Source organism: Vicia villosa, linkage group LG4, assembly GCF_029867415.1.
Source record: "Vicia villosa cultivar HV-30 ecotype Madison, WI linkage group LG4, Vvil1.0, whole genome shotgun sequence".
Taxonomy (NCBI): domain Eukaryota; kingdom Viridiplantae; phylum Streptophyta; class Magnoliopsida; order Fabales; family Fabaceae; genus Vicia; species Vicia villosa.
This window is the reverse complement of record NC_081183.1, coordinates 14,203,956-14,231,099: the sequence shown is the minus strand read 5'-3', so window position 1 is coordinate 14,231,099 and position 27,144 is coordinate 14,203,956. Positions and strand designations below refer to the sequence as shown.

General features: G+C 26.2%; 1 protein-coding gene across 1 annotated transcript; it reads left to right on the top strand.

The window, feature by feature from the left end:
* The first annotated feature begins 15,850 nt into the window (after positions 1-15,850).
* On the top strand, positions 15,851-25,132 carry LOC131594550 (metal transporter Nramp6.2-like). The gene is made up of 14 exons (XM_058866720.1): positions 15,851-16,017; positions 21,485-21,615; positions 21,718-21,796; positions 21,875-21,915; positions 22,016-22,094; positions 22,542-22,646; positions 22,775-22,884; positions 23,003-23,184; positions 23,336-23,405; positions 23,491-23,664; positions 23,798-23,902; positions 23,998-24,129; positions 24,226-24,321; positions 24,410-25,132. The coding sequence occupies exons 2-14, from the start codon at positions 21,511-21,513 to the stop codon at positions 24,740-24,742; spliced, it is 1,611 nt and encodes a 536-aa protein (XP_058722703.1). The 5' UTR covers positions 15,851-16,017; positions 21,485-21,510; the 3' UTR covers positions 24,743-25,132.
* The last annotated feature ends 2,012 nt before the right edge of the window (positions 25,133-27,144 follow it).

Genomic DNA, 27,144 nt, shown 5'->3' with positions numbered 1-27,144 from the left:
TTTGTATATCTTTCTTTTTTTTTTTTTATAAATTTTAATGGTGTTTATTAAAAAAAAAATTACTATATGCTACACTATAGTACGGTAAGGAGAACCATAAGTTAAAGAAAATATTAATCATAATATAACTATTAGTAATAGTAAGATAAACAAAAGAAATACAAAAGTATGTTTAGGATCACAAAAACAGTATTAATAGTAGTCTACTATATCTACTATCTATTATCTATCTACTATCTACTATACAAATAATTAATAAAAGATTGACCAATCTGACTATTATGTCCTTAATTAAAAAGTTCTTTACAAATAAAAAAGGGCAATTTGGTAACTAACAAAATCACATATCACTTTTTCAACCTTTCAATAACCAAGCGTCAATTGTCGGTATCTCATTGGTCTAACTTTTCAATAACCAACTTTTTCTCCCCAACATACTTCTTCTCTCTCTTACTTAAATTTTCAAATTTCTTTCACATTTCATTTTCCCACACTTTCTTACTTTCATTTTAATTTTTTTTCATTTAATCACAAAAATTATTAATAATCTATTTGTTTAACTTTAATAAAATTAAATATTTATTTATCTCACGGGTCACTATTAATACAATATTTAATTTATTTTAATCGATCATTACACACTTTCTCTTTCTTAATTAAAATTTCAAATTTCTCTCAAATTTTTTTTCCACACTTTCTTACTTTCATTATAATTTTTTTTCTCTATTTATGTATCAACTCTAAAAAATAATTTATTTTTAATTTTAATAAAATTAAAAATATTGTAATATCACGTGTCACTATCAACATAATACTTATTTTATTTTAATCAATCATTGTTTTTATTAGAGAGATAATATCCTTATTTTTAATTTTTTTTCTTTTCTTAATTTCAAGATTTTTTTAAAGAATATTTAACACAATTAAATTCATATGATTATTGTTCATTTTACATTTGTATTTAAATATATTTTATATCAGATCAAATTAATTTTTTATTTCACGGGTCATTATCAACAAAGTATCTATTTTATTTTAATCAACAATTACTATAAATTGAGAGATAATTTTTATTTTTAAATGTTAAAATTTCATTATTTTTATCTTCATCTTCTAGATTCTTTTTTTATATAATTATTTAATATGATTAAATTTATATAATATTTTTCATTTTTAATTAAATCATTTATTAAAAATTTATATGTATCTAATTAATTTCATACAATATTAAATAAATTTACCCGTGCAGAAGCACGGGTATCATACTAGTATAGATCTGTAAAAAAAGGATATTGATTTTGGTGCAAATTAAAATGTTGAGGGAGTTCAAAATAAAATAATAGTTAAGCATTTTAGTTCTACCTTTCTTTAAAAAGGATAGTTAATTTTTGCATATTTCATCAATCTACTATACAAATAATTAATAAAAGATTGACCAATCTGACTATTATGCCCTTAATTAAAAATTTCTTTACAAATAAAAAAGGACAATTTGGTAACTAACAAAATCACATATCACTTTTTCAACCTTTCAATAACCAAGCGCCAATTGTCGGTCTCTCATTGGTCTAACTTTTCAATAACCAACTTTTTCTCCCCAACATACTTCTTCTCTCTCTTACTTAAATTTTCAAATTTCTTTCATATTTCATTTTCCCACACTTTCTTACTTTCATTTTAATTTTTTTTCATTTAATCACAAAAATTATTAATAATCTATTTGTTTAACTTTAATAAAATTAAATATTTATTTATCTCACGGGTCACTATTAATACAATATTTAATTTATTTTAATCGATCATTACACACTTTCTCTTTCTTAATTAAAATTTCAAATTTCTCTCAAATTTTTTTCCACACTTTCTTACTTTCATTATAATTTTTTTTCTCTATTTATGTATCAACTCTAAAAAATAATTTATTTTTAATTTTAATAAAATTAAAAATATTGTAATATCACGTGTCACTATCAACATAATACTTATTTTATTTTAATCAATCATTGTTTTTATTAGAGAGATAATATCCTTATTTTTAATTTTTTTCCTTTTCTTAATTTCAAGATTTTTTTTAAAGAATATTTAACACAATTAAATTCATATGATTATTGTTCATTTTACATTTGTATTTAAATATATTTTATATCAGATCAAATTAATTTTTTATTTCACGGGTCATTATCAACAAAGTATCTATTTTATTTTAATCAACAATTACTATAAATTGAGAGATAATTTTTATTTTTAAATGTTAAAATTTCATTTTTTTATCTTCATCTTCTAGATTCTTTTTTTTATATAATCTACTATACAAATAATTAATAAAAGATTGACCAATCTGACTATTATGCCCTTAATTAAAAATTTCTTTACAAATAAAAAAGGACAATTTGGTAACTAACAAAATCACATATCACTTTTTCAACCTTTCAATAACCAAGCGCCAATTGTCGGTCTCTCATTGGTCTAACTTTTCAATAACCAACTTTTTCTCCCCAACATACTTCTTCTCTCTCTTACTTAAATTTTCAAATTTCTTTCATATTTCATTTTCCCACACTTTCTTACTTTCATTTTAATTTTTTTTCATTTAATCACAAAAATTATTAATAATCTATTTGTTTAACTTTAATAAAATTAAATATTTATTTATCTCACGGGTCACTATTAATACAATATTTAATTTATTTTAATCGATCATTACACACTTTCTCTTTCTTAATTAAAATTTCAAATTTCTCTCAAATTTTTTTCCACACTTTCTTACTTTCATTATAATTTTTTTTCTCTATTTATGTATCAACTCTAAAAAATAATTTATTTTTAATTTTAATAAAATTAAAAATATTGTAATATCACGTGTCACTATCAACATAATACTTATTTTATTTTAATCAATCATTGTTTTTATTAGAGAGATAATATCCTTATTTTTAATTTTTTTCCTTTTCTTAATTTCAAGATTTTTTTTAAAGAATATTTAACACAATTAAATTCATATGATTATTGTTCATTTTACATTTGTATTTAAATATATTTTATATCAGATCAAATTAATTTTTTATTTCACGGGTCATTATCAACAAAGTATCTATTTTATTTTAATCAACAATTACTATAAATTGAGAGATAATTTTTATTTTTAAATGTTAAAATTTCATTTTTTTATCTTCATCTTCTAGATTCTTTTTTTTATATAATTATTTAATATGATTAAATTTATATAATATTTTTCATTTGTAATTAAATCATTTATTAAAACTTTATATGTATCTAATTAATTTCATACAATATTAAATAAATTTACCCGTGCGGAAGCACGGGTATCATACTAGTATAGATCTGTAAAAAAACAGACTAGAGTCTCAGACATTTAGTAGAGGTACTCATCTATCATAAAAGTATATTGATTTGGGTGCAAATTAAAATGTTGAGGGAGTTCAAAATAAAATAATAGTTAAGCATTTTAGTTCTACCTTTCTTTAAAAAGGATAGTTAATTTTTGCATATTTCATCAATGTAATATAAAAGCTAAGTTATTAATTTTTTTTGGTTAATTCATTTGTGATTCTTTTTAAAAGTGATACAATCACAAAATATAAAAAAAATGATGTTTTAAGAGAAAAACTTTTAAAAATAAAATAAAAGTAAATTATTATTTTTATGACACTTTTTCAAGAATTTTTTAAAAATAAAATATTATTCAGATTATAGTTTTTAAATAATATTTATTGCATCCCTTAATATTTTGGGCAAGATCTGCTATTAAATACCTATGTTTTAGTTTATTTTATTTTATTTGAAAGGGTTAAATATGTTTTTGATATTTATAAGATTTCTAAATTTTGTTTTTGGTCCATATTAAAAAAATAATATGTTCTAGTCTCTACAAAATTATTATGCATGTAATTTTAGTCTCTTATGTTAAATTAATATATATTTTTGAATGATTTTTTAGAGACATGTTTATAATATTACAAAAAAATCCTAAAAAAACAAAAAAAAATGATTTTTAAGTATAAAATTTTATTACTTTTATTATTATCTTTTAAAATTTAAAAATCTCATATTTAATTCTTCTCAATTGAAAAATATCTAAAATTTGGTAAAGGAATAGTTTAGAATATTTTAAACATGCGTAAAAAAAATTATTTAAAAATTTTAGAAAAAAAATAGACTAAAACAACATGAATAAAATTCTTGTAGGAATCAAAATATATAAAATATTTATAAAGATTAAAAATAAAATTTGAAATATTTATAACAACCAATAATATATTTAATTTTATTAGAAAACATAGTGGTATATAATGGTGAAGAAGATGATATATTAGAATTTATTTTCTAAAAATAGAAATAACTTAACCAGTCATAATAACATAGAAGTCAGGTCATATCAAATAGAAGTGCACTAGCATGCCACACTATTAGTTACAAAATAGAAGTACACTAGCATGCCACACTATTAGTTAAAATAAATATTTTTTAAAATAATAATATAATATATATTTTTTTCTACTATATTTTTATTTATTAAGTTTTATATTTTTCAACCATTACACTAACTATAATAAAATAAGAATATTTTAATAAATAATAGTATTAATTTTATTATTAAAATGAGCATATTTGATTATTTTTTTAAAAAACACGCAGCTCAAATAAAATATTTTTTATCAAACAGAAAGAATATAAATCAGGCACTGACTCCATCAATTAATACACTTTAAATAGGTGGATCATTTAATTTTACTTTTATAAAACACTTGGTGCACTATAATTTCATTCGTGCACTTTAAATAGTTTAAATAGTAGCAGTACATGTGAGCAATAATATCATGATAATGTCAGGCCATATATGAATCCAAAATCCAATGAGTAAGCAAAGAAACAAGAAAATATTGAAACAAATGTACAAGTATGTTTCATGTAATGTAACAAGTCATGGTGGGCACACAATTTATTAAACTAGTTTGGATGTTTGTCACTCTTTAACTTCTTGTTTGGCAAATGATTTTAATGTAATAATTGATCTTGTATCAAACAGACCTATAGAGTCCAAAATCCAATGAGTAAGCAAAGAAACAGGAAAATATTGAAACAAATATATGTTTCAAGAAAAATATTAATTGGTGTCCTTAGAGCAGTCTTTAGGTAATTAAAATAATAAATTTTTAAAAAATATGCGTATTTAATGCTTGAAAATTCATTAAAAATTAAAATATTAACTTTTATAATGAATATATTTTTTATTTAGTATGTTTAAAGAGTATCCTGAGGACACTCGTTAGTAATACTCATATTTTAAATATCATTTGTTGAAAGGTGATTGAAAATAATGAATGTTATTTTAGAGAAAAAATTATTTAAAATGAATGTTATTTTCACTTTTCAATATAGCATTGCTATTTTTTTTATCCTTTAATTATTAGGCTATATTGTAAAAATACAATGTCTTATTGAAAACATAATTACATTCTTTAATTTATTAAAACATTTAAAATAATTAAGAGAGTAATATTCCCGCACACATTACACATTTAAAACGACAATGTCCACACTATTTGATTAAACAATGATAGCGTGTCAAAGGAAAAGGTAAGGTAGAACAACTTTTCAAATACTAAACTAGTAAACTCTCCTCAAACAGCAGGAACATTAATATTGTGTCATAGTTGATGTAGACATCAACTTTATTAAAGACATGGATTTTTATTGACAAGGATGTGGTAGCAAGACACTAGTCAAATGAGCAACATGATAATTGATATTTTCAAATAACAGAAGCTTTTTTTTTTTAACTGAAAATATCATAAATCAAAAAAAGAAGGATAAATACAAACACAAGGGGGACCGAACCAAAACCCCTTAAGGAATGAGCCTTAGCCTAGGGGTACCTTCCCTGTCTAAAATATAATCCTTCACAATAATAGAGGGAACATCTTCTATAATAATATAAGAAAATTAGTGGTTCTGGTTTTTACAAAACTACCCCTCCTTACTTTTTATACACCTATTAAAATTGTTGGTTTTTTTGTCTATCTACACAATTGATCATTATAATCTTAATATTTTATTCAACTATATTATAACTTACTTTAATCATTCTTTCTCTCTCTTCACCTTTTTAGTTTTCTACCCTTATCTTTCTCTACTTCATTTATTTTTTATAAGAAAAATGATATTTATTATCCAAAAATTTAATTCAAAAATGGTATACGGAAAAAAATCTATTATTGATTTAAATATTTTTATATACGAAAATTTACTATTGATCCATATATTTTTGTAAATGATACCTAAACATAAATAATATTTAAATACGGGAAAAATCTATTATTGATCTAAATATTTTCATATACAAAAAATGATATTTATGATCCAAATTTTTTTATCCAAAAATGATATACGGAAAAAAATCTATTATTGATCTAAATATTTTTATATACAAAAATTTACTATTGAAATAGATATTTTTGTAAACGTTACCTAAACATAAATAATATTTGTATACGGGGAAAAAATCTATAATTGATATAAATATTTTTCTATATAAAAAATGTTATTTATGATCCAAAAATTTTAATTCAAGAAGGTATACGGGAAAAAAATCTATTATTTATCTAAATATTTTTATATACGAAAATTTACTATTGATCCTAATATTTTTGTAAATGATACTTAAACATAAATAATATTCGTATACGGGAAATAATCTTTTATTGATCTAAATATTTTTCTATATGAAAAATGGTATTTATGATCCAAAAAATTTAATTAAAAAATGGTATACGGGAAAAAAAATATATTATTGATTTAAATATTTTTATATACAAAATTTACTATTGATCTATATATTTTTGTAAACGTTTCCTAAACATAAATAATATTTGTATACGGGAAAAATTCTATCATTGATCTAAATATTTTTCTATAAAAAAAATGGTATTTATGATCCAAAAAATTTAATTAAAAAATGGTATACGAGAAAAAAATCTATTATTGATCTAAATATTTTTATACACGAAAATTTAGTATTAATCCAAATATTTTTGTAAACGATACATAAACATAAATAATATTTGTATACGAAAAAAAATATTTTATTGATCTAAATATTTTTCTATATGAAAAATGCTATTTATGATCCAAAAATTTTAATTCAAAAATGGTATACGGAAAAAAATCTATTATTAATTTAAATATTTTTATATACGAAAATTTACTATTGATTTTAATATTTTTGTAAATGATACCTAAACATAAATAATATTTAAATACGGGAAAAATCTATTGTTGATCTAAATATTTTTATATATGAAAAATGATATTTATGATCCAAAAAATTTTGATTCAAAAATTGTATACGGGTAAAAATCTATTATTGATCTAAATATTTTTTATACGAAAATTTACTATTCATTCAAATATTTTTATAAATGAAACCTAAACAAAAATAATATTTGATATACAAAAAAAATTTATTATTGATATAAATATTTTTATATACGAAAAATGGTATTTATGATTTAAAAAATTTAATTAAAAAACGGTATACGGGAAAAAATATATTATTGATTTAAATATTTTTATATACAAAATTTACTATTGATCCTGATATTTTTATAAATGATACCTAAACATAAATAATATTTAAATACGGGAAAAATCTATTATTGATCTAAATATTTTTATATACGAAAAATAGTATTTATGATCCTAATTTATTCAAAAATGGTATGCGGGAAAAAATCTACTATTGATCTAAATATTTATATATACGAAAATTTACTATTGATCTAGATATTTTTGTAAACGTTTCCTAAACATAAATAATATTTGTATACGGAAAAAATTCTATAATTGATCTAAATATTTTTCTATATAAAAAATGGTATTTATGATCCAAAAATATTTAATTAAAAAATGGTATACGAAAAAAAGAATCTATTATCTAAATATTTTTATACACGGAAATTCATTATTATTTCAAATATTTTTAAACGATACATAAACATAAATAATATTTGTATACGAAAAAAAATCTTTTATTGATCTAAATATTTTTCTATATGAAAAATTGTATTTATGATCCAAAACATTTAATTCAAAAATGGTATCCGGAAAAAAATCTATTATTAATTTAAATATTTTTATATACAAAAATTTACTATTGATTTAAATATTTTTGTAAATGATACCTAAACATAAATAATATTTAAATACGGGAAAAATCTATTGCTGATCTAAATATTTTTATATATGAAAAATGATATTTATGATCCAAAAAATTTTGATTCGAAAATTGTATAGGGGGAAAAATCTATTATTGATCTAAATATTTTTTATACGAAAATTTACTATTCATTCAAATATTTTTATAAATGAAACCTAAACAAAAATAATATTTGTATACGGACAAAATTTATTATTGATATAAATATTTTTATATACGAAAAATGGTATTTATGATCCAAAATTTTTTTATTCAAATATGATATACGGGAAAAAATATACTATTAATCTAAATATTTTAATATACAAAAATTTACTATTGATTCAAATATTTTTGTAGATGATATCTAAACATAAATAATATTTTATTACTAGAAAAAATGTATTTTTGTCTACATATTTTTATATAACAAAGATGATATTTATGATCCAAGAATGATATAAGGGAAAAAATTTATTATTGATCTAAATATTTTTTCTTTTTAAATGTTCTATTTAAAATAAATGTATTATGTAAACAAATGCGCGTATCAGAGCAGAACCCGTGCGTATGCACAGGTTTATTACTAGTTAGAAAACCAACAAAAAGCATTACAAGAAAGACCTATATTCGCAAGGTTATCAGCACAAAAATTGGCTTCGTGATAAATATGAGATACCGTAAAATCCATGTTATGATAGTAAGCACGACAACATAGCCAACGAGATCTGATATGCCAAGGAACAAGGTCCGGATTAGAAAAAGCTTTAACCACGAGAACACAATCGGATTCGATCCAAATATTCCTCCAACCGTTTAATCTAGCTATCTCAATAGCAATCATAGCAGCAGTAAGTTCTGCAACTTCAGCTGAGCCTTCCCCCAACAACTCACAGAAGCTCCCTAAATGATCAGCCTTATGATTCCTAAAAATTCCTCCACAGGCCATAATACTTGGAACACCACAAGCAGCCCCATCTATATTAACCTTAATCCAACCTAAAGGGGGAGGGCTCCAAAAGACCTGCATGAAAGCAGCCTGAATATGTAATCAATATTACATATAAAATTCCAATTTATTTTTAAATTGGGATAAATAAAAAATCTATATGAAGTGGCAGAACCAGAACTTTAGATCTGAGGGTACAAAAATTTAAACCTTATCATGATGGGCTTATGTTAAAGTTTTAGACCTCAAAATTTTAGATTAAAAAGACTCAAAATTTATTATTTTAATTATAAATATATGGAATGACATATAATTTACATGAATATTTAATTTTTTAATTCAATTTTTGAGAATTGCAAAAATTATTTTTAAATATATTTTTATAAAATACTCACTTAAAAAAGTGTTTTACTAAAAAAGTTGGGCCGTAATAAATAATAATAATTAATATAAAAAATTATTATATCTTTCATAATATTAAATATCAAAATTAACAATTTTTTAAACTAAAATTTAATTTAGATTTAAACCGAAACTACTAAAAAGATACTTAAATTTTAAAATCATAAAAATAATTTTATCTTAAAATTAGATAATTAATGTATATAAAAAACTAAAGGATTATTAATTTCAATTAAAATAGAAGAATATGTAATGCATTTAAATCAAATATCAAATATATATAGTTAAATTAAATGCATTCAACTACTACATGCTTATACTATGCTACTACGGTAAGGAGACTCTCCCTTACTGCTTTTGAGAATTATAAGCTAAAGAAATCCTATTATTTATAATATAAATATTAATAGTATGATAAATACAAAAATATGTTTAGGATCACATAAACAGTGTTAATAGTAGTATAGGTCTGTATAAAAATACATTGATTTGGCTGCAAATTAAAATATTGATGTTGTGAATTATTAAAATTTAATATTGAGTGTGTTTTAAAATGAAAAAAATATTAACGTGAAAGTTAATTTTAAATTAAAAAATAATTTTATTTAAATTTAAAAATAGACAACACTTGTGAAGTGTTTTTAGTAGACTGGTTTATTATAAATTTGAAAATAAGCAATATTTCTTAATTGTTGTTGCAGACGAAATAGTGCATTGTTTGGTAAATAAATAAAAAGTTAGAGTTGATTAAGGACTTGGATCCTCTCCTTCAATATTCTCTCCTTCCCTCTCCTTCCTCTCTATCTCTCTCTTAATTTTACTCTCACTCATCATTAAAAAGCATAAAATAATTAAGAGAGAGAATAAGATTAAGAGAGAGATAGAGAGGAAGGAGAGGGAAGTAGAGAATATTGAAGGAGAGGATCCAAAGTGGTTGATTAAACATGTTATATTCTCATCTAAGTTTTAGAATTAGAATAGAAAAATCATGATTACTAACTAGTAAACTCTCCTCAAACAGTAAACTAGTAAACTCTCCTCAAACAGCGGGAACATTAATATTTTGTCATAGTTGATGTAGACATAAACTGTATTAAAGACATGCATTTTTATGGAGATGGATGTGGTAGCAAAGACACTAGTCAAATGAGCAACATGATAATTGATATTTTCAAATAGCAGAAACTGGAACATAACACTTGAGATTTTTTTACCATCCTGCCGCACTATTGAAATGAAAATACCAATATACTATGAAATGAAAAAAAAACACCAAAATGCCACACATTTCTTTCATGTCCGGCCAGGGGTTGGGAGGACTGATAAAGAAGTTTTTTACTCTGTGGGGTCCGGCCAGGGGTTGGGAGGACGCTAATTGGGCTTTTTTTTTCTTCATTTTTTTTGTTTTAATTGATTTAAATGATTTATTTATTATAATAATTGTTTTTTATTATATTAATGATTAAAATATAATAAAAAAATTAAAAAAACTTATTTTAATTGGGCCAAACCTTTGCGGCGTCAATCTTTGTGGCGTCAAACTTATTATATTCGATCCGTTTCAAGCACAAATGTCACAAACCTTTGTGGCGTCAAATCAACTATTCGTTGAAATCACCGATGAGGAAATACTTAATTTACCAACAATAACTGAAGAACAACTGGCTAGGTTTATGGATGGTGGTCCGTCGCATCAAAACGATGATCTTTCAAGCGACGATTCTCCACAAAGGCAACCTCCACCAAATGATGACCAACCGTTACGCAAGAGTACGAGACCAAAGAAACCCACCATGTGTCTCACAGGGGGTCATATGGTCCAACGAAAGCAAAAAAAAAAAAAAAAGGCTTTTTTTCCTTGTACCCGTTTATGTCTTGAATAAAATAAATATTGGCAAATAATTATTTTTTTATTGATTATATTGTTTTTTTAATTTTTTAATTATATTTTAATCATTAATATAATAAAAAAACAATTATTATAATAAATAAATCATTTAAATCAATTAAAACAAAAAAAAAGGAAAAAAAAGGCCCAGTTAGCGTCCTCCCAACCCCTGGCCGGACCCCAACAGAGTAAAAAACTTCTTCATCAGTCCTCCCAACCCCTGGCCGGACATAAAAGAAATGTGTGGCATTTTGGTGTTTTTTTTTCATTTCATGGCATATTGGTATTTTCATTTCAATAGTGTGGCAGGATGGTAAAAAAATCTAACACTTGACCATAACAATTGAAAAAAAAATATGTAATGAATATTACATATTACATATAAAATTCAAATTTATTTTTAAATTGGGATAAATAAAAAATCTATATGAAGTGGCAGAACCAGAACTTTAAATCTGAAGGTACAAAAATTTAAACCTTATGATGATGGGCTTATCTAAAAGTTTTAGACTTCAAAATTTTGGATTAAAAAGACTAAAAATTTATTATTTTAATTATAAATATATAGAATGACATATAATTTACATGAATATTTAATTTTTTTAATTCAATTTTTGAGAATTGCAAAAATTATTTTTAAATATATTTTTATAAAATACTCACTTAAAAAAGTGTTTTACTAAAAAAGTTGGGCCGTAATAAATAATAATAATTAATATAAAAAATTATTATATTTTTCATAATATTAAATGTCAAAATTAAAAAAAAAAATCAAATTAAAATTAAATTTGGATTTAAACCGAAACTACTAAAAAGATACTTAAATTTTAAAATTATTAAAATAATTTTATCTTAAAATTAGAGAACTATTGTATATAAAGAAACTTAAGGAATAATAATTTCAATTAAAATAGGAGAATATATAATGCATTTAAATCAAATATCAAACATATATAGTAAAATTAAATGCATTCAATTAATACATGCTTATACTATGCTACTACGGTAAGGAGGCTCTCCCTTGCTGTTTTTGAGAATTATAAGCTAAAGAATTTTGGTGATCATAGTGCACTCCAACTAATAGTTTTTACCAAATTATATGCATTCAATTAATAGTTACAATTAGCTGCTAACTTTCGGTAAAAACTACCCCCGACATATATTCGGTAAAGCTAAACGAGTCATTCTTAAAAATAATAGCGTTACATCTATTCCAAATACAGCAACCATTGCTAGCCAAATTACTATAACTAAAAACTTCTTGGCTAAGTTGTTCACCTTTTCAACGAATATGTATAGTAGAGCAAAATCAAATATAAATTATTTTATATTTAATTAGTTCTACAAAACTAAAGGCAAAAGTACCACACAAATTCACTAGTCTTGTCCATATCCAAGAAGCTGGGGAAGAGTATGCCTTAAAATCTACAATTAATACTAGTACTATTTTCTTTTTCTTTTTTTTTCTTTTTTTTTTCTTCTTTTTTTCAATGCTAGAAATAAAATAGGGGACAGAGAGTAGATATATTTCTTTTTCATCTTTTTCAATAATAGAAACCAGATGACACCAATTTTGTCCTCAAACGGCCATGATTAACATTGCTTTCCGTTTGGGAGAGTATGACGAATTCTTCTCTGACAAGCTGGTCTTAATGTAAATGGCTAGCTAATAAAATTTTACGGCCATGTGGGGGTCCATTAATTTATGACATAATAAATTTAGTAATTATATGTTAAAAAACACAAAATTTCATAAAAAAATAAAAAAATAAAAAATAATTGTGATATATGTGACACCCCATAATTTCTATTATTTAATTTAATTTAATTAGAAATTAAATTAATTATTTGAATTAATTGAGATTTTAATGAATTATTAGAGGAATTATGAAAATAAAGTTATTGGACCAGTGTGACAATTAGTAGAAAGTGAGGTGCTTCGTGTTAAGTTTTTTACTACAGTGAAATTTCTATTTTCATAAAATAAGGAAAATTGTGAGAAGAGAAATAAAAAGCCAAAAGAGGAGAAGAAGAGAAAAATGTGAAAGGGCAAGAGGAGAAGAAAAGAAGAGTTATCAAGAAACTTTTGCTAAGGCAAGAGGTGACTAATCTATTTACTCTCTATTATCGGTTTAATAGTGGTAGGATTGAATATGTAGGTTGTTGAATCAATTGATAGTATGTTAGGTTTAGAATATTTAGAACAATTGATGGATTTTGGTGTAATTGAGTGAATTGAGATTATGCTTGATGTTAATGAACCTGTACGGAAGTTAGAAAGATGTTATATAGTTTGAATTGAGACTGTTTTGGTAGTTTAATAAGGTTGGAACGAATTGGAATGGATTGGAGGTTAGAAAGTGCTGTCAAAACTGATATTTTTGGGTATGTGCACGTTGTAACCGGGTAGCAGCCCTGTTGTAACTGGTTATCGCGTGAAAAAATGGGGAAATTGAGCATTTCTGGCTGCTGTAACCCATTACCGTCCATGCTGTAACTGCGTAACCGGGTAGCGCCCATGCCGAAACCGGTTACACCTGATACATTTTGAAAAAATTATTTTGAAAATTCATATCTTTCAAACTGTATATCCGTTTTAAACGCCGTTTTGGATGTTGCGTCAATAATTAAATATTTTATATAACTAAACGATGTTTTGAACTGTAGTTTGATTTTATTTTAAAAACCCGATTTTATTTTATGGTGATGAGTTATATGTTACATGTTTAATTGTAAGTATAACATGAAAGTGAAATTGTGGCAATGTACTTGTTGTGAATGTTATACTTGGATATTGATTTTGCATAGTGTAATTTGTGAAGGGTGTTGAAATATATATATATATATATATATATATATATATATATATATATATATATATATATATATATATATATATATATATATATATATATATATATATGTTATTTTGATGTTGTTTCAGTGAATGGAAATATGATAGTGATTGTTCATATTAGTTGATGTTGATGGTTAGCATGTTTATGGTGGTGCATGCATTCAGAATTATATTGTGGTTGTATCCTGGTGGTGTTGGATCAGCGGTAGCTAATTCCCATTTGTTAGAACATGAAATGTTTTGATCAATATTTCTAATTTTGATGATAACATTATATATGAATTTTGTATAAGACAATGTGGTATTCTAATTATTCACGTTTTCCATTTCAGGAAATGTCTAAGAGAGTATGCACAAAATTAGCATTCAGAAGCTCTGACCCAGAAGATCTGGATGACTTCATCAGAACATGGTCTGGAAGACATCAGAAGATGGTATTGAGAAAATCAGAACATGATTTGGAAGGCATCAGAAGATGGTAATCAGAATCAAGGCTCTGAAAATCTGATGGTATCACGCTGCAAGGAACTTCCACAGTCTAGTGACTGAAGTTACAATCTGCACCAACGCTGAAGACTCTGATATTCAAACGTCGCTCTAATAGTCTGAGTCTAGAAGCAAGTACAAGATGAAAAAGCTACAACGTCAAATCTGTCTGACAAAAGGAACGTTAGAATCTACAAAAGGCAAAGTCAACAAGAGCAGTTGAAACAAGGCTCGAGGTACACCACACTCACAACACAACACATTGATATCAAATTGTATGAATTATATACAACACTAGTAAATCATACTATCTCATGTTAATTCATATTGCCAACAAAATATAAAAATATACTTCCAAACCAAGTATCAATTCATTAGTATTTAGCCAAGAATACAATTACGGTCAACTTTCCGAAATACCGTAACTTACCGACAAACCAAGTAATCGATTAATTCCAATTATATTCAAATCAACTAAACTCATTGAAATTAATTCGACTATGAATTTAGTCAACCAATTAATATCACCCTATATTAATTTCAATTCATTTCTATTTCTATTCCATTTCCACTTTCTAACATTCTATTGCTCAAGACCATTTTTATTGAAAAGAATATCGCGCTAGCTTTCTAACACTTCGAATGGAGACTCAAACGGAATTACGGGTCAAAGGTTATGAATTTGTAAATTTTTAACGAGAATGTAAACAACGACATCATAAGCTGGCAACTCTAAACATGTCAGAGTTACGCAAAATAATTAAAAGTATGAGTCTTAATAACTCGAAACAAATCTGACAACTTTATTGACAACTCTAACGACGCTATTGACAGCTCTATTGACACCTCTAACGAAATTAAAAATACTTTAAATTAGTCAATTAACTCAAATATTTATCCCTAACTCATAACTCCTAAAATATTCGACTATTGACACGTACTAGTATATTTTAGTTCAAATACAGAAATCATATTTTAATAAAATAAAACAATATTTTAATGATAGAAAAATTATGCTTAATAGTTATAAATATATGCTGCCACAACACAAGCCTTTCCAAAACAACATTTTATCATCACTCCTAACACACTACCTACCTGTAAAAGTCAATACAAAAGCATAATCTAAAGAAAGAGAAGAAGAAGCAGCAGCAAATATGAGCACCACCGGCAATTGCTAATTGGAGTTCCATATCCGCTGATCCACTACGTACTTTACGGTATAATCTGCCATTTACTTTTGATTTTGTAAACAATTCATATTTATATTTTATATAGTATTTCTTTTTTAAGTCACCACTTATCACTTAAAACTAGGAATTTTTTACTTCAAAAAAACCTAAGAATCTGTGTGCATTCATTTTTATTATCTATTTATTTTTGTTCGGTTTCTTTTATTTATTTATTTATAGGAGTGAACCATACCTTAGCAATTATTATATCTTTCATAATATTAAATGTCAAAATTAAAAAAAATTAAATTAAAATTAAATTTGAATTTAAACCGAAACTACTAAAAAGATACTTAAATTTTAAAATCCTTAAAATTAGAGGACTAATGTATATAAAAAACTAAAGAAATAATAATTTCAATTAAAATAAGAGAATATGTAATGCATTTAAATCAAATATCAAATATATATAGTTAAATTAAATGCATTCAACTACTACATGTTTATACTATGCTACTACGGTAAGGAGGCTCTCTCTTGCTGCTTTTGAGAATTACTTAAGCTAAAGAAATCCTATTATTTACAATATAAATATTAATAGTATGATAAAAACAAAAATATGTTTAGATCACATAAACAGTGTTAATAGTAGTATAGGTCTGTATAAAAATACATTGATTTGGCTGCAAATTGTAAATTATTAAAATTAATAATATTGAGTGTGTTTTAAAATTAAAAAAAAAACGTGAAAGTTAATTTTAAATTAGAAAATAATTGTATTTTAAATTTAAAAATAGACAACACTTGTGAAGTACTCCCTCCGTCCCATAATGAGTGACCCAGCACACCATTTCACACAGATTAGAAAAAGTGTATTGGAAATTGAAATGGTTCATTCTTTTTGGGACATCATTTTATTCCATTTGGGTCACTCATTGTGGGACGGAGGGAGTATTTCTTAATTGTTGTTGCAGACGAAATAGTGCATTTGTTCGGCAAAAGTGTACTAAACTCTCGTCAAACAGTCAAACGGCATGAACATTTGGCAGTATTGTGTCACAGTGATGTAGACATCAACTTTATTAAAGACATGGATTTTTATGGACAAGATGTGATAGCAAAGATAGTATTAGTTACATAGAAGTTGACACCGACACCAAATAGAAGTACACCAGCATGTCACACTATTTGTTACAAAGTAGACATTGCCACTAACCAGAAATACACCAGTTTATCACACTATTATTACCAAGTGGATTATTATTTTTATCTTTATTTTTTAAAATTTTAAAATTCATATTTAATTTTTATTTGAAATATTTCTAAAATTTGGTAAAAAAATATTTTAGAGTAATTTAAACATAAAAAAAGTTATTCAAAAATTTAAAAATCTAAGAGTAATTAAACACATTTCAAAATTTTAGAAAATAATAAAGACTAAAATAGCATGAATACAATTTTTGTAGAGATAAAATATAATTTTTTTATAAAAATTTAAAATAAAATTTGAGATATTTATATAGACCAACAATATATCTAACCTTATCTAAAAACAAAGATAAGATCCTCTCCATTTTCTCTCTCCATTTTTCTTCTCCATTACTATAGTTTGGAGATATATGTGGTGCATAAAAAGTAAGTGTATCTTTTAAGTGTCACATTATTACAATTAAGTAAATTATTTCATATTTTTCATTTATATTTAAAATTTTACATTTGCATTTGTTAAAATTTTATTTTTTCTCCAACTCACATGTCCTTTTTTATATGGTTCTTTATTACACACAAAATTAGCACATGAATAAGATAATAATGTTTAATCTTAAGGGCCAATTTCAATACAATGCCTATTTTATTTTAAACAATAATGACTTTTATTTGAAAACTAAAGTAATTATTTTCAAATTTCAAAACGATTCCTATGGATATTAGATTTTCAAAGAATTGGGAGTATAACAGAGCAATCAATAAAACTCTAACTCTATTCAAATAAAACAATTCCTTTTAATTATGCATATTGCTTATAATTCCTTTTATTTATATTATTCATATCATTACAAAAATACTACACCAGGAAAAAAATCACCCGTGCGGAAGCACGGGTCTCTGACTAGTTTAAAATAAAATTTGAGATATTTATATAGACCAACAATATATCTAACCTTATTTAAAAACAAAGATAAGATCCTCTCCATTTTCTCTCTCCATTTTTCTTCTCCATCACTATAGTTTGGAGATATATGTAGTGCATAAAAAGTAAGTGTATCTTTTAAGTGTCACATTATTACAATTAAGTAAATTATTTCATATTTTTCATTTATATTTAAAATTTTACATTTGCATTTGTTAAAATTTTATTTTTTCTCCAACTCACATGTCCTTTTTTATATGGTTCTTTATTACACACAAAATTAGCACATGAATAAGATAATAATGTTTAATCTTAAGGGCCAATTTCAATACAATGCCTATTTTATTTTAAACAATAATGACTTTTATTTGAAAACTAAAGTAATTATTTTCAAATTTCAAAACGATTCCTATGGATATTAGATTTTCAAAGAATTGGGAGTATAACAGAGCAATCAATAAAACTCTAACTCTATTCAAATAAAACAATTCATTTTAATTATGCATATTGCTTATAATTCCTTTTATTTATATTATTCATATCATTACAAAAATACTACACCAGGAAAAAAATCACCCGTGCGGAAGCACGGGTCTCTGACTAGTTTAAAATAAAATTTGAGATATTTATATATACCAACAATATATCTAACCTTATCTAAAAACAAAGATAAGATCCTCTCCATTTTCTCTCTCCATTTTTCTTCTCCATTACTATAGTTTGGAGATATATGTAGTGCATAAAAAGTAAGTGTATCTTTTAAGTGTCACATTATTACATTAATATTTCTAAAACTTTGGTAATGCATAAAATGGAGATGAGGAAAAATGGAGAAGATTTTGACTCCTAAAAATATGGTGGTATACTCCCTCCGTCCCACAATGAGTGACCCAAATGAAATAAAATGATGTCCCAAAAAGAATGAACCATTTCAATTTCCAATACACTTTTTTCCAATTTTACCCTCTAATTGATAAAATGTTCACAATTCTCAATACATAATAAGGGTACTATAGTAAAAACGATATTTTCTCTCTTACTTTTATACACTTTTCTTAATCTGTGTGAAATGGTGTGCTTGGTCACTCATTATGGGACGGAAGGAGTATATGTCAAACGGCAGGAACATTTGACAGTATTGTGTCACAGTGATGTAGACATCAACTTTATTAAAGACATGGATTTTTATGGAGAAGGGTGTGATAGCAAGGACAGTAGCCAAATGAGCAACATGATATTTTCAAATAACAGAAACTGGAACATAACACTTGACCATAACAATTTATTTTTTTTAACCATAAGAGAAAGATTAAATTAAAATAAGGAAAGGTTACAAAAATAAATATTATTTTGTATTTTTACTGTACGTTATAAATAACTTAGCTTCTATTGCGTATCTAAATGATGTTCCTTTGTGAAATTTAGTGGAATGATGAAATTAAAAATGTCTTCTTCAACTAATATATAAAATTATATGTAAAAATAGTTACTACTACTGCTATTAATATTTTTTTATACGTGATATTTGCTGGTAAATTATAAGATGTAAGTTGAACTTTAAATTCAATTCTTTTCTCTTTGGTTTCAATTTGTGAAGTGATTTTCCAGTTTTGTAAACAACACGCCGGATATAGAGAATAGTTATGGGTTGAAAAATACTTTGGATAAATTTCTGTTGAGAATCCACTTTTTTTAACTGGAGGAGACTTGCTTCTTAATTCACATTTATTTTATTTTTTCATGTTGGTATATAAGTAACAAAAAGTATTTATTTTATTTCTTAAAAAAAAATTCCTTTTATTTTCTGAGGAAAAGAAACTATTTATATTTTTCAAATAAAAAAACTCAGAAAAATTTACAATTGTTTGTTTTTTTTTTTAATTTAGAAAAAATTTTATTTTAAATTTAATTTTCAAAAAAAATGAATCAATTTTTTTTATTAAAAAAATATTTATCATGTATTTAAAAACAATTAGTTAAACAATTTAAACTGATTTTTAACCTAAATTTAATTAACTGAATTGTTTATAATATGTAATTCAGTTCATTAACCATTTAAATAATTAAATTTTTTATGCAATGCATTTTAGATTGGGAGTATGGCTCAATTAATTATATTTTTGCACACTCCTAATTTGTATTGTACACGCAGAGAACACTATTATAACTCAACTAACGTGGGACTAGTAAGTGTTACAAATATTGATGTCCTCAAAATTGTTGCTTCAGTCCCATTTATATTTGAATTTCAGACACTAAGTGTAGACATCAACACGAATTTGTATTCCCTTTGTCGAATTAGAAAGATAAGAAAAGTCGAGTATCGTTGTCAATACATAACTCTGACTAATTACTTCTGTTGTCCATGAATAATCTTGAATAATCATTTTTGTTCTCCACACATAACCATAGTAAATATATGTATTTTTTATTTTTATAATTATATACACAAGTTAATTTATCAATTTTATTAAATATATCACTATTAAAGTTATATACATTTTTATATAACTATTTGTTTATTTCTAAATTCAACAATAACATCATTGAATTTATTTTAGTGCTATTAAAATCTTAAAATTACATGATAAATTATAATTAATCAATTAATTTTATTAGAAATACGGAATAAATGGGTATGAGTAAAGATATTTAAATACCTATAAAAATACAGGTGCAAGTATAAATATTAGTGTTCACGAGAGTATATACTCGAGTTATGAAGACTTTTATAAACGACGGATATAAAAACGAGTACATTATAGTACTTTGTCCTTACTCTACACAATGTCCTCCCTAATCAAAGTCACAATTTTTTTTAAAAGAGAAAAAATAAACTATATTAAAACTAAGGCATCAATACAAGATTTGTTCCTTCTATTTCATTTGATGCAAGAAAACAGTATGCCATCCTAACACCACTAGCTAACCTGCTAACATAAATGACATGCTAACATAAATGACAGTAAACAAGACCCCCAAAAACAAAACAAAAAAAACACTACTGTTTGAAAGCCTTTTCTATCTCTTATAGAACAGATATAATTTTTAAACACCAAATGGAATTAATATAACACGAATATTGCTCTGTATACATTTTTTGTTTTGTTTATAGAAGAAGACTATACACCAAAAATGTATGTACATACCTACCATATATTATTTTTGGCTAAGTAATTTAACTTAAACTTGAAATAGTGTAACACACCATGTGCAGCATGCCTTAAAAGACATGAAGAAGAAACTCTTGTGTGTTCAAATGCAATCTCATTCAATACAATTAAGTAATCTTCACTATTATAAAAAAAAAAAAAACTAAAAAATAATCTTAGGTTTATACATAGTATAGTTAATTGATAACTCATTCATTCATCATCTACATAGTGATCAAAAGCAAGAGAAAAACTAACATGATGCATCAAGAACAACAAGTGAGTAATGGTAACAACAACCCCCTGGTGGCAGTAAATGTGACACCTGCTGGCACATCATCTCCTAACCATGACTCTTCGAAGGTATTATTATTATTATTATTTTATTTTAACAAATAAACTATTGATAGTTAGATATTAAAAAAATGTTTTTGGATATAAACTTGGTGTATTTTGATGAAACAGACACCAGGATGGAAAAGGTTCTTTACATATGTTGGTCCGGGGTTTCTTGTCTCTTTGGCGTACCTAGATCCTGGAAATTGTAATTTCTTCTATCTCTATGTGTATCATTTTGTTTGATTTTTTATGTGTGTTAATTTTTTTTGTTTGATTTTTTTAGTGGAAACTGATTTGCAAGCTGGGGCGAATCATGGTTATGAGGTAAAGCAATTAGAATTAGACAATAAATTAAATTAAAAAATATTTTTAATGAAATTTTTGAGTGAGATATTCATAACTTAAATATATTGTTGATATTCAGCTGTTGTGGATCATATTTATTGGACTTATATTTGCCCTTCTGATTCAATCCTTAGCTGCTAATCTTGGAGTATGCACCGGTACGTAAGGAACAATTATTCTATCAATGTTGGGTTGACAAACAATTATTCTATCTCAAATTATAAATTACTTTATTAAAAATAAATATTACTTCAGTTTTTTTTTTATTATAAGTTATTTTGAATTTTTCATATATATTAAAAAATATTATTGTATGAAAATAAAAAATTATGAAAACCTTTACGATTAAATGATGCTATATGGGGGTCAAACTCTATACCAACAACATAATATATTTTCTATTTTGAATTATTTAATTAAATTCAATTAACACATATAAGTTTAACTATCACTAGGTTGGAAATATATTTTCTATTTTGAATTATTTAATTAAATTCAATTAACACATATAAGTTAAAAAATTACATTTATAATATTCCTAACCTTGGCTATTTCCACCCACACCCGGCTAATATATTTGATATTTGTTGTTTTAATTTTGGCAGGAAAACACCTTGCAGAAATCTGTAAGGCTGAGTATCCATTATTCATGAAGTACTGTTTATGGATACTAGCTGAGCTTGCTGTAATAGCATCAGACATACCTGAAGGTGCTAGTTTCTTTTTCTATTATTCATCACCTTGTTATTTTCCTTCTACAATCAAAACAATTCATTTAAATTCAACAATAAAATGCATAGTTGTATTAAATTTTTTTTATATGTTTGTATTATGACAGTGATTGGGACTGCATTTGCTCTTAACATACTATTTCATATTCCAGTATGGGGAGGAGTTTTGTTGACGGGATGTAGCACGCTCTTGTTTTTGGGCCTGCAAAGATTTGGAGTAATTGATTTATCTTTTTAATTAAACAAAAAATATGAACAAATACACTTAAATTGTTTTGACTTCAAATGATTATTAGAACTTCTGATATCAATTTTAGTATTTGTTGAACATGCAGGTAAGGAAATTGGAACTTCTGATATCAGTTTTAGTATTTATAATGGCTGGCTGTTTTTTCGGAGAAATGAAATACCTAAAACCCCCTGCATCTGGTGTAGTTGAAGGGGTATTTATCCCTAAACTCAATGGAAATGGCGCTGTAGCCGACGCTATTGCCCTCTTAGGAGCTCTAATCATGCCGTATATACTATTTCTCCTTCTTTTTATTTTTATTTTTATAAAGTTTCCTATTAATGACAGATACACAAAGTTTACGCTAATGACACGATACACAAAGTTTACGCTGAATTGACTTATATGTTGTTTGACTGATTTTGACAACATTATGCAGTCACAATCTTTTCCTCCACTCTGCTCTAGTGTTATCAAGAAAAATACATGGTTCTGAGCGTGGTGTCAATGTAAGGCCCCGTGATTTATTTGAATAATATAGTACACATGTTATCATACTATCATTTTGTGACATGAATTTAATTGAATGTGCAGGATGCATGCAGATACTTTCTCGTTGAAAGTGGTTTTGCTTTGTTTGTCGCATTTCTAATCAATATTGCAGTGATTTCCGTGTCTGCCACTGTTTGTACTGCCAAAGACATTACTGCGGAAAATGTTAAAAGTTGCAGTGATCTTACCCTTAACTCGGCTTCTTTTCTTCTTAAGGTGTCTAGTTTAATTTACTAAATAATAATAATAATAGTTTAGTTACAGTGGCTCTGATCAAAGCATGATATTATGTTTAATCTTAATTCAGTATCGATTACTATCTCACATTTGTAATTTTTATGTGCATTAGAATGTATTGGGACGTTCCAGCTCAGTCATATATGCAATAGCCTTGCTAGCTTCTGGACAAAGTTCTTCTATAACTGGGACATATGCAGGCCAATTTATCATGCAGGTAGGTCATTCCAGAATATCATTAAACACTAAACAAAGTGCATAATTTAGGTTTCTTAAGAGGTTACTAAACTTGGATTTCAGTATTTGCTATAGGGTTTTCTGGACTTAAAGATGGAGAAATGGATTAGGAACTTGTTGACAAGGATTGTTGCCATTGCCCCCAGTCTCGTTGTCGCTATCATTGGTGGCTCTTCTGGAGTTGGAAGACTTATCATCATTGCCTCTGTATGTAGATTCTGGAATATTTTGTTCTATCTTCTTTATGTGCATGTATACATAATGATCATTACGCGGATATACTAATTAAAATTGATTTTACAGATGATTCTTTCTTTTGAAATCCCGTTTGCTTTAATACCACTGCTGAAGTTTAGCAGCAGCAGCATCAAAATGGGAACTCACAAGAACTCTATGATTGTAAGTCGTCCTATAAAGTGGTCACTGGTTATGTAAAATATTGTTGTTTGAAAACCGTAACAAAAAATTTGACATGATTTTGGCACAGGTTATTGTCATCTCATGGATACTAGGCTTGGGCGTCATTGGTATAAAAGTCTACTATCTCATTACTGCTTTTGTGGGTTGGATAACTCACAACGGTCTGCCAAAAGTGGCAAACGTTTCCATTGGGATTATAGTGTTTCCGTTAATGGCACTATACATTGTCTCGGTAATCTATCTAACATTCAGAAAAGACAGAGTTAAGACATTTGTTGAGGTTAAGGATGACCCAGTAATGCAAGCCCATATGGAAAAAGGATTTGGAAACGTTGGTCAGGAAGAGTTGAGTAATGCTCCTTACAGAGAAGTTGGTCAGGTAGAGTTGAGTAAAATATAGCATCAACCTCACATTGCTTTCAAGTCATTTTAATGAATAATGAGAATAAGATGATGGCAAATTCTCAAAATTATTATAGGTTATAGTAAAAATTTGTCATGTTTCTATATTATTGCATAAGTCCCAAAGTCAAATGGTCCTCAAGAAAGCTAGATTGGTTTAAGTCCCAAAGTCAGATGGTCCTCAAATAATAAACAACAGTCCAAGTCAAAGGAACAGGTGAAGAGGAGATCTTCTGTCCTATATCGACCATTCTTCCTAAGAATGTTACTTTTGTTCCTTTTCTTCTGTTTTTTCTACCTTGTAATCAGGATGATAAAATGCAGGACGCACTGTTACATTCTCTTTTCTTCATTTTCTGAGTTTTAAATTATGCTAATTGTTTAAACATTCTCTATTTTAATCAGCAAAGAATTTAATAGATTTCTTTCTGCTTACATGATTAATTGAGAAATTGTTAAAAAAATATGAACAGGTGGACTTCAAAGTCCAATCACTGCTTTGAGTTGATGAATGTAATAATGAGAGTAAATTTATGACTGGATAAAAATAAGATATTAACTTAAGTTTGCAAACCATGATAAGTTGATAACAATAACTGAATACTTCAATCTGTTACAACTAAAGAAGAAATAAGATAAATGCAAATTGGTTACTAAATACTAATACTATAATCTGAAAGTGCTAGAGGTCAATACAATGATATATTGTTTTGCGAAAATGTTATGTATAAAAATAATTTGTAATCAACTATTTTGAAAGTGAATGGTGCTTTGGAATTTTAAGCACAGTTCTAACATTCAAACATAGCTAGATAAAAAAGTCCCCATAACTTATGACTGATAGTTGGACAAGTTATAGTAGACTGTGTGGCTGAATCGGGGTCGTAGGATGGATCGGCTTGGAGCTAGAATTTGGATAAATCTGCAGCCAGTAGCAGCCCCTGTTACGGGAGTGATAGCAGAATTTTTCTGCTGTTTGCAGCAGTCTCAGTTGGTTCAGAATCGTCCAGACTCTTTCGTGTGGAGGCATAATCCTGAAGGTGTTTTTTCTGTTAATTCCTGTGTGAAAGTTATGAATGATAGCAGAGTGTCAACAGTCCCGACAGCGTTATTAAATCCTATAAACAATCTGTGGAATATTAAAGTTCCTCCTAGTTTGCTTATCTTTGGGTGGAGGTTTTTGCTAAATAGAATTCCGACCAAGGATCAATTGTTCAAACGGGGAATTCTATCGGAACATAGAGACTTATGTTGTGTTTTTGCGAATCGGAGATTGAATCGTTATCGCACTTATTCTGGTCATGCACTTATTCAATGAATATTTGGAAGAAAGTTTATGAGTGGATGGGTATAGAGGATTATTTTACTTTGGGTGATTTTGTGGATTTCCTCATCAATTGCAAGAAGGTGAATTGCGGTTCCTTCCAAAAGGAATATTATGGCGTTTATTTGGATGACTACGGTTTGGTCTATTTGGCTTATTCGTAACGCTATTGTTTTCAAGAATGAGGTCTTTAACTTTAAGGATTGTGTGTCGGCTATCGTTTTGAGGTCGTGGAAGTGGCTTTGCTCATATGGTAAAAAGGCCGACCTTTGTAACTTTTATTATCGGAATACTCTACCTCTCCTTTGTAACAATATTAGTGCCATATTAATTTTAGGGTTTACCGACAAATACAGAAATCAGAGATGGTGTTGCCGGAGATAGAGGGTTGAGGAAGCGCTGTTGGTGATGTTGTATTTTTGAGTTTTCGTGTGTAAGTACATCAAGAGAAATTTACCTACACTCCATCAAATGCACCCTCACACCCCAAATTACTATTTTTTTTTTGAAACAGCAAAAGTATATTACCAAACCAAAGGCATGAGACATGCCAGTATTCCATACAGCATAATAGTGAGGATATCATGTATAAAGTACAGCTACAGACCAGCTTATCAGTACAGATGCCTCGACCATACAACACCACATAACAACAATAATCACAGAATTACAAATCAGAAATTGAAAGTTCACACCTAAAATACAATACACAAAAACAGACTTGCTCCAATATGCGGGGCGACTCAGAATTTGATGGAATATGCTACTAGACTAAATTGTGGATCCGCCGGTGTATATATTTACGTAGTATTTTAAAGTATACTTCTAGTTAGACTTAATGACTTTAAAACTAATAATGTGACATATTAGTGTACTTCTATTTGGTGTTGGAGTCTACTTTTTTTTACCCCAATTTTGACCCTCCCATTTTATTCATATAAGTAACCTTAAGTATTTTGCATTTTTCTTGCTGCTTCATTCATACATGCATATTTTACATGTTTTAGTAACTAAGTCATGTCTTTAAATTTGAAGGAGTGGATTAGTTTCCTCGTGTGCGTTTTATTTCAGCCCAA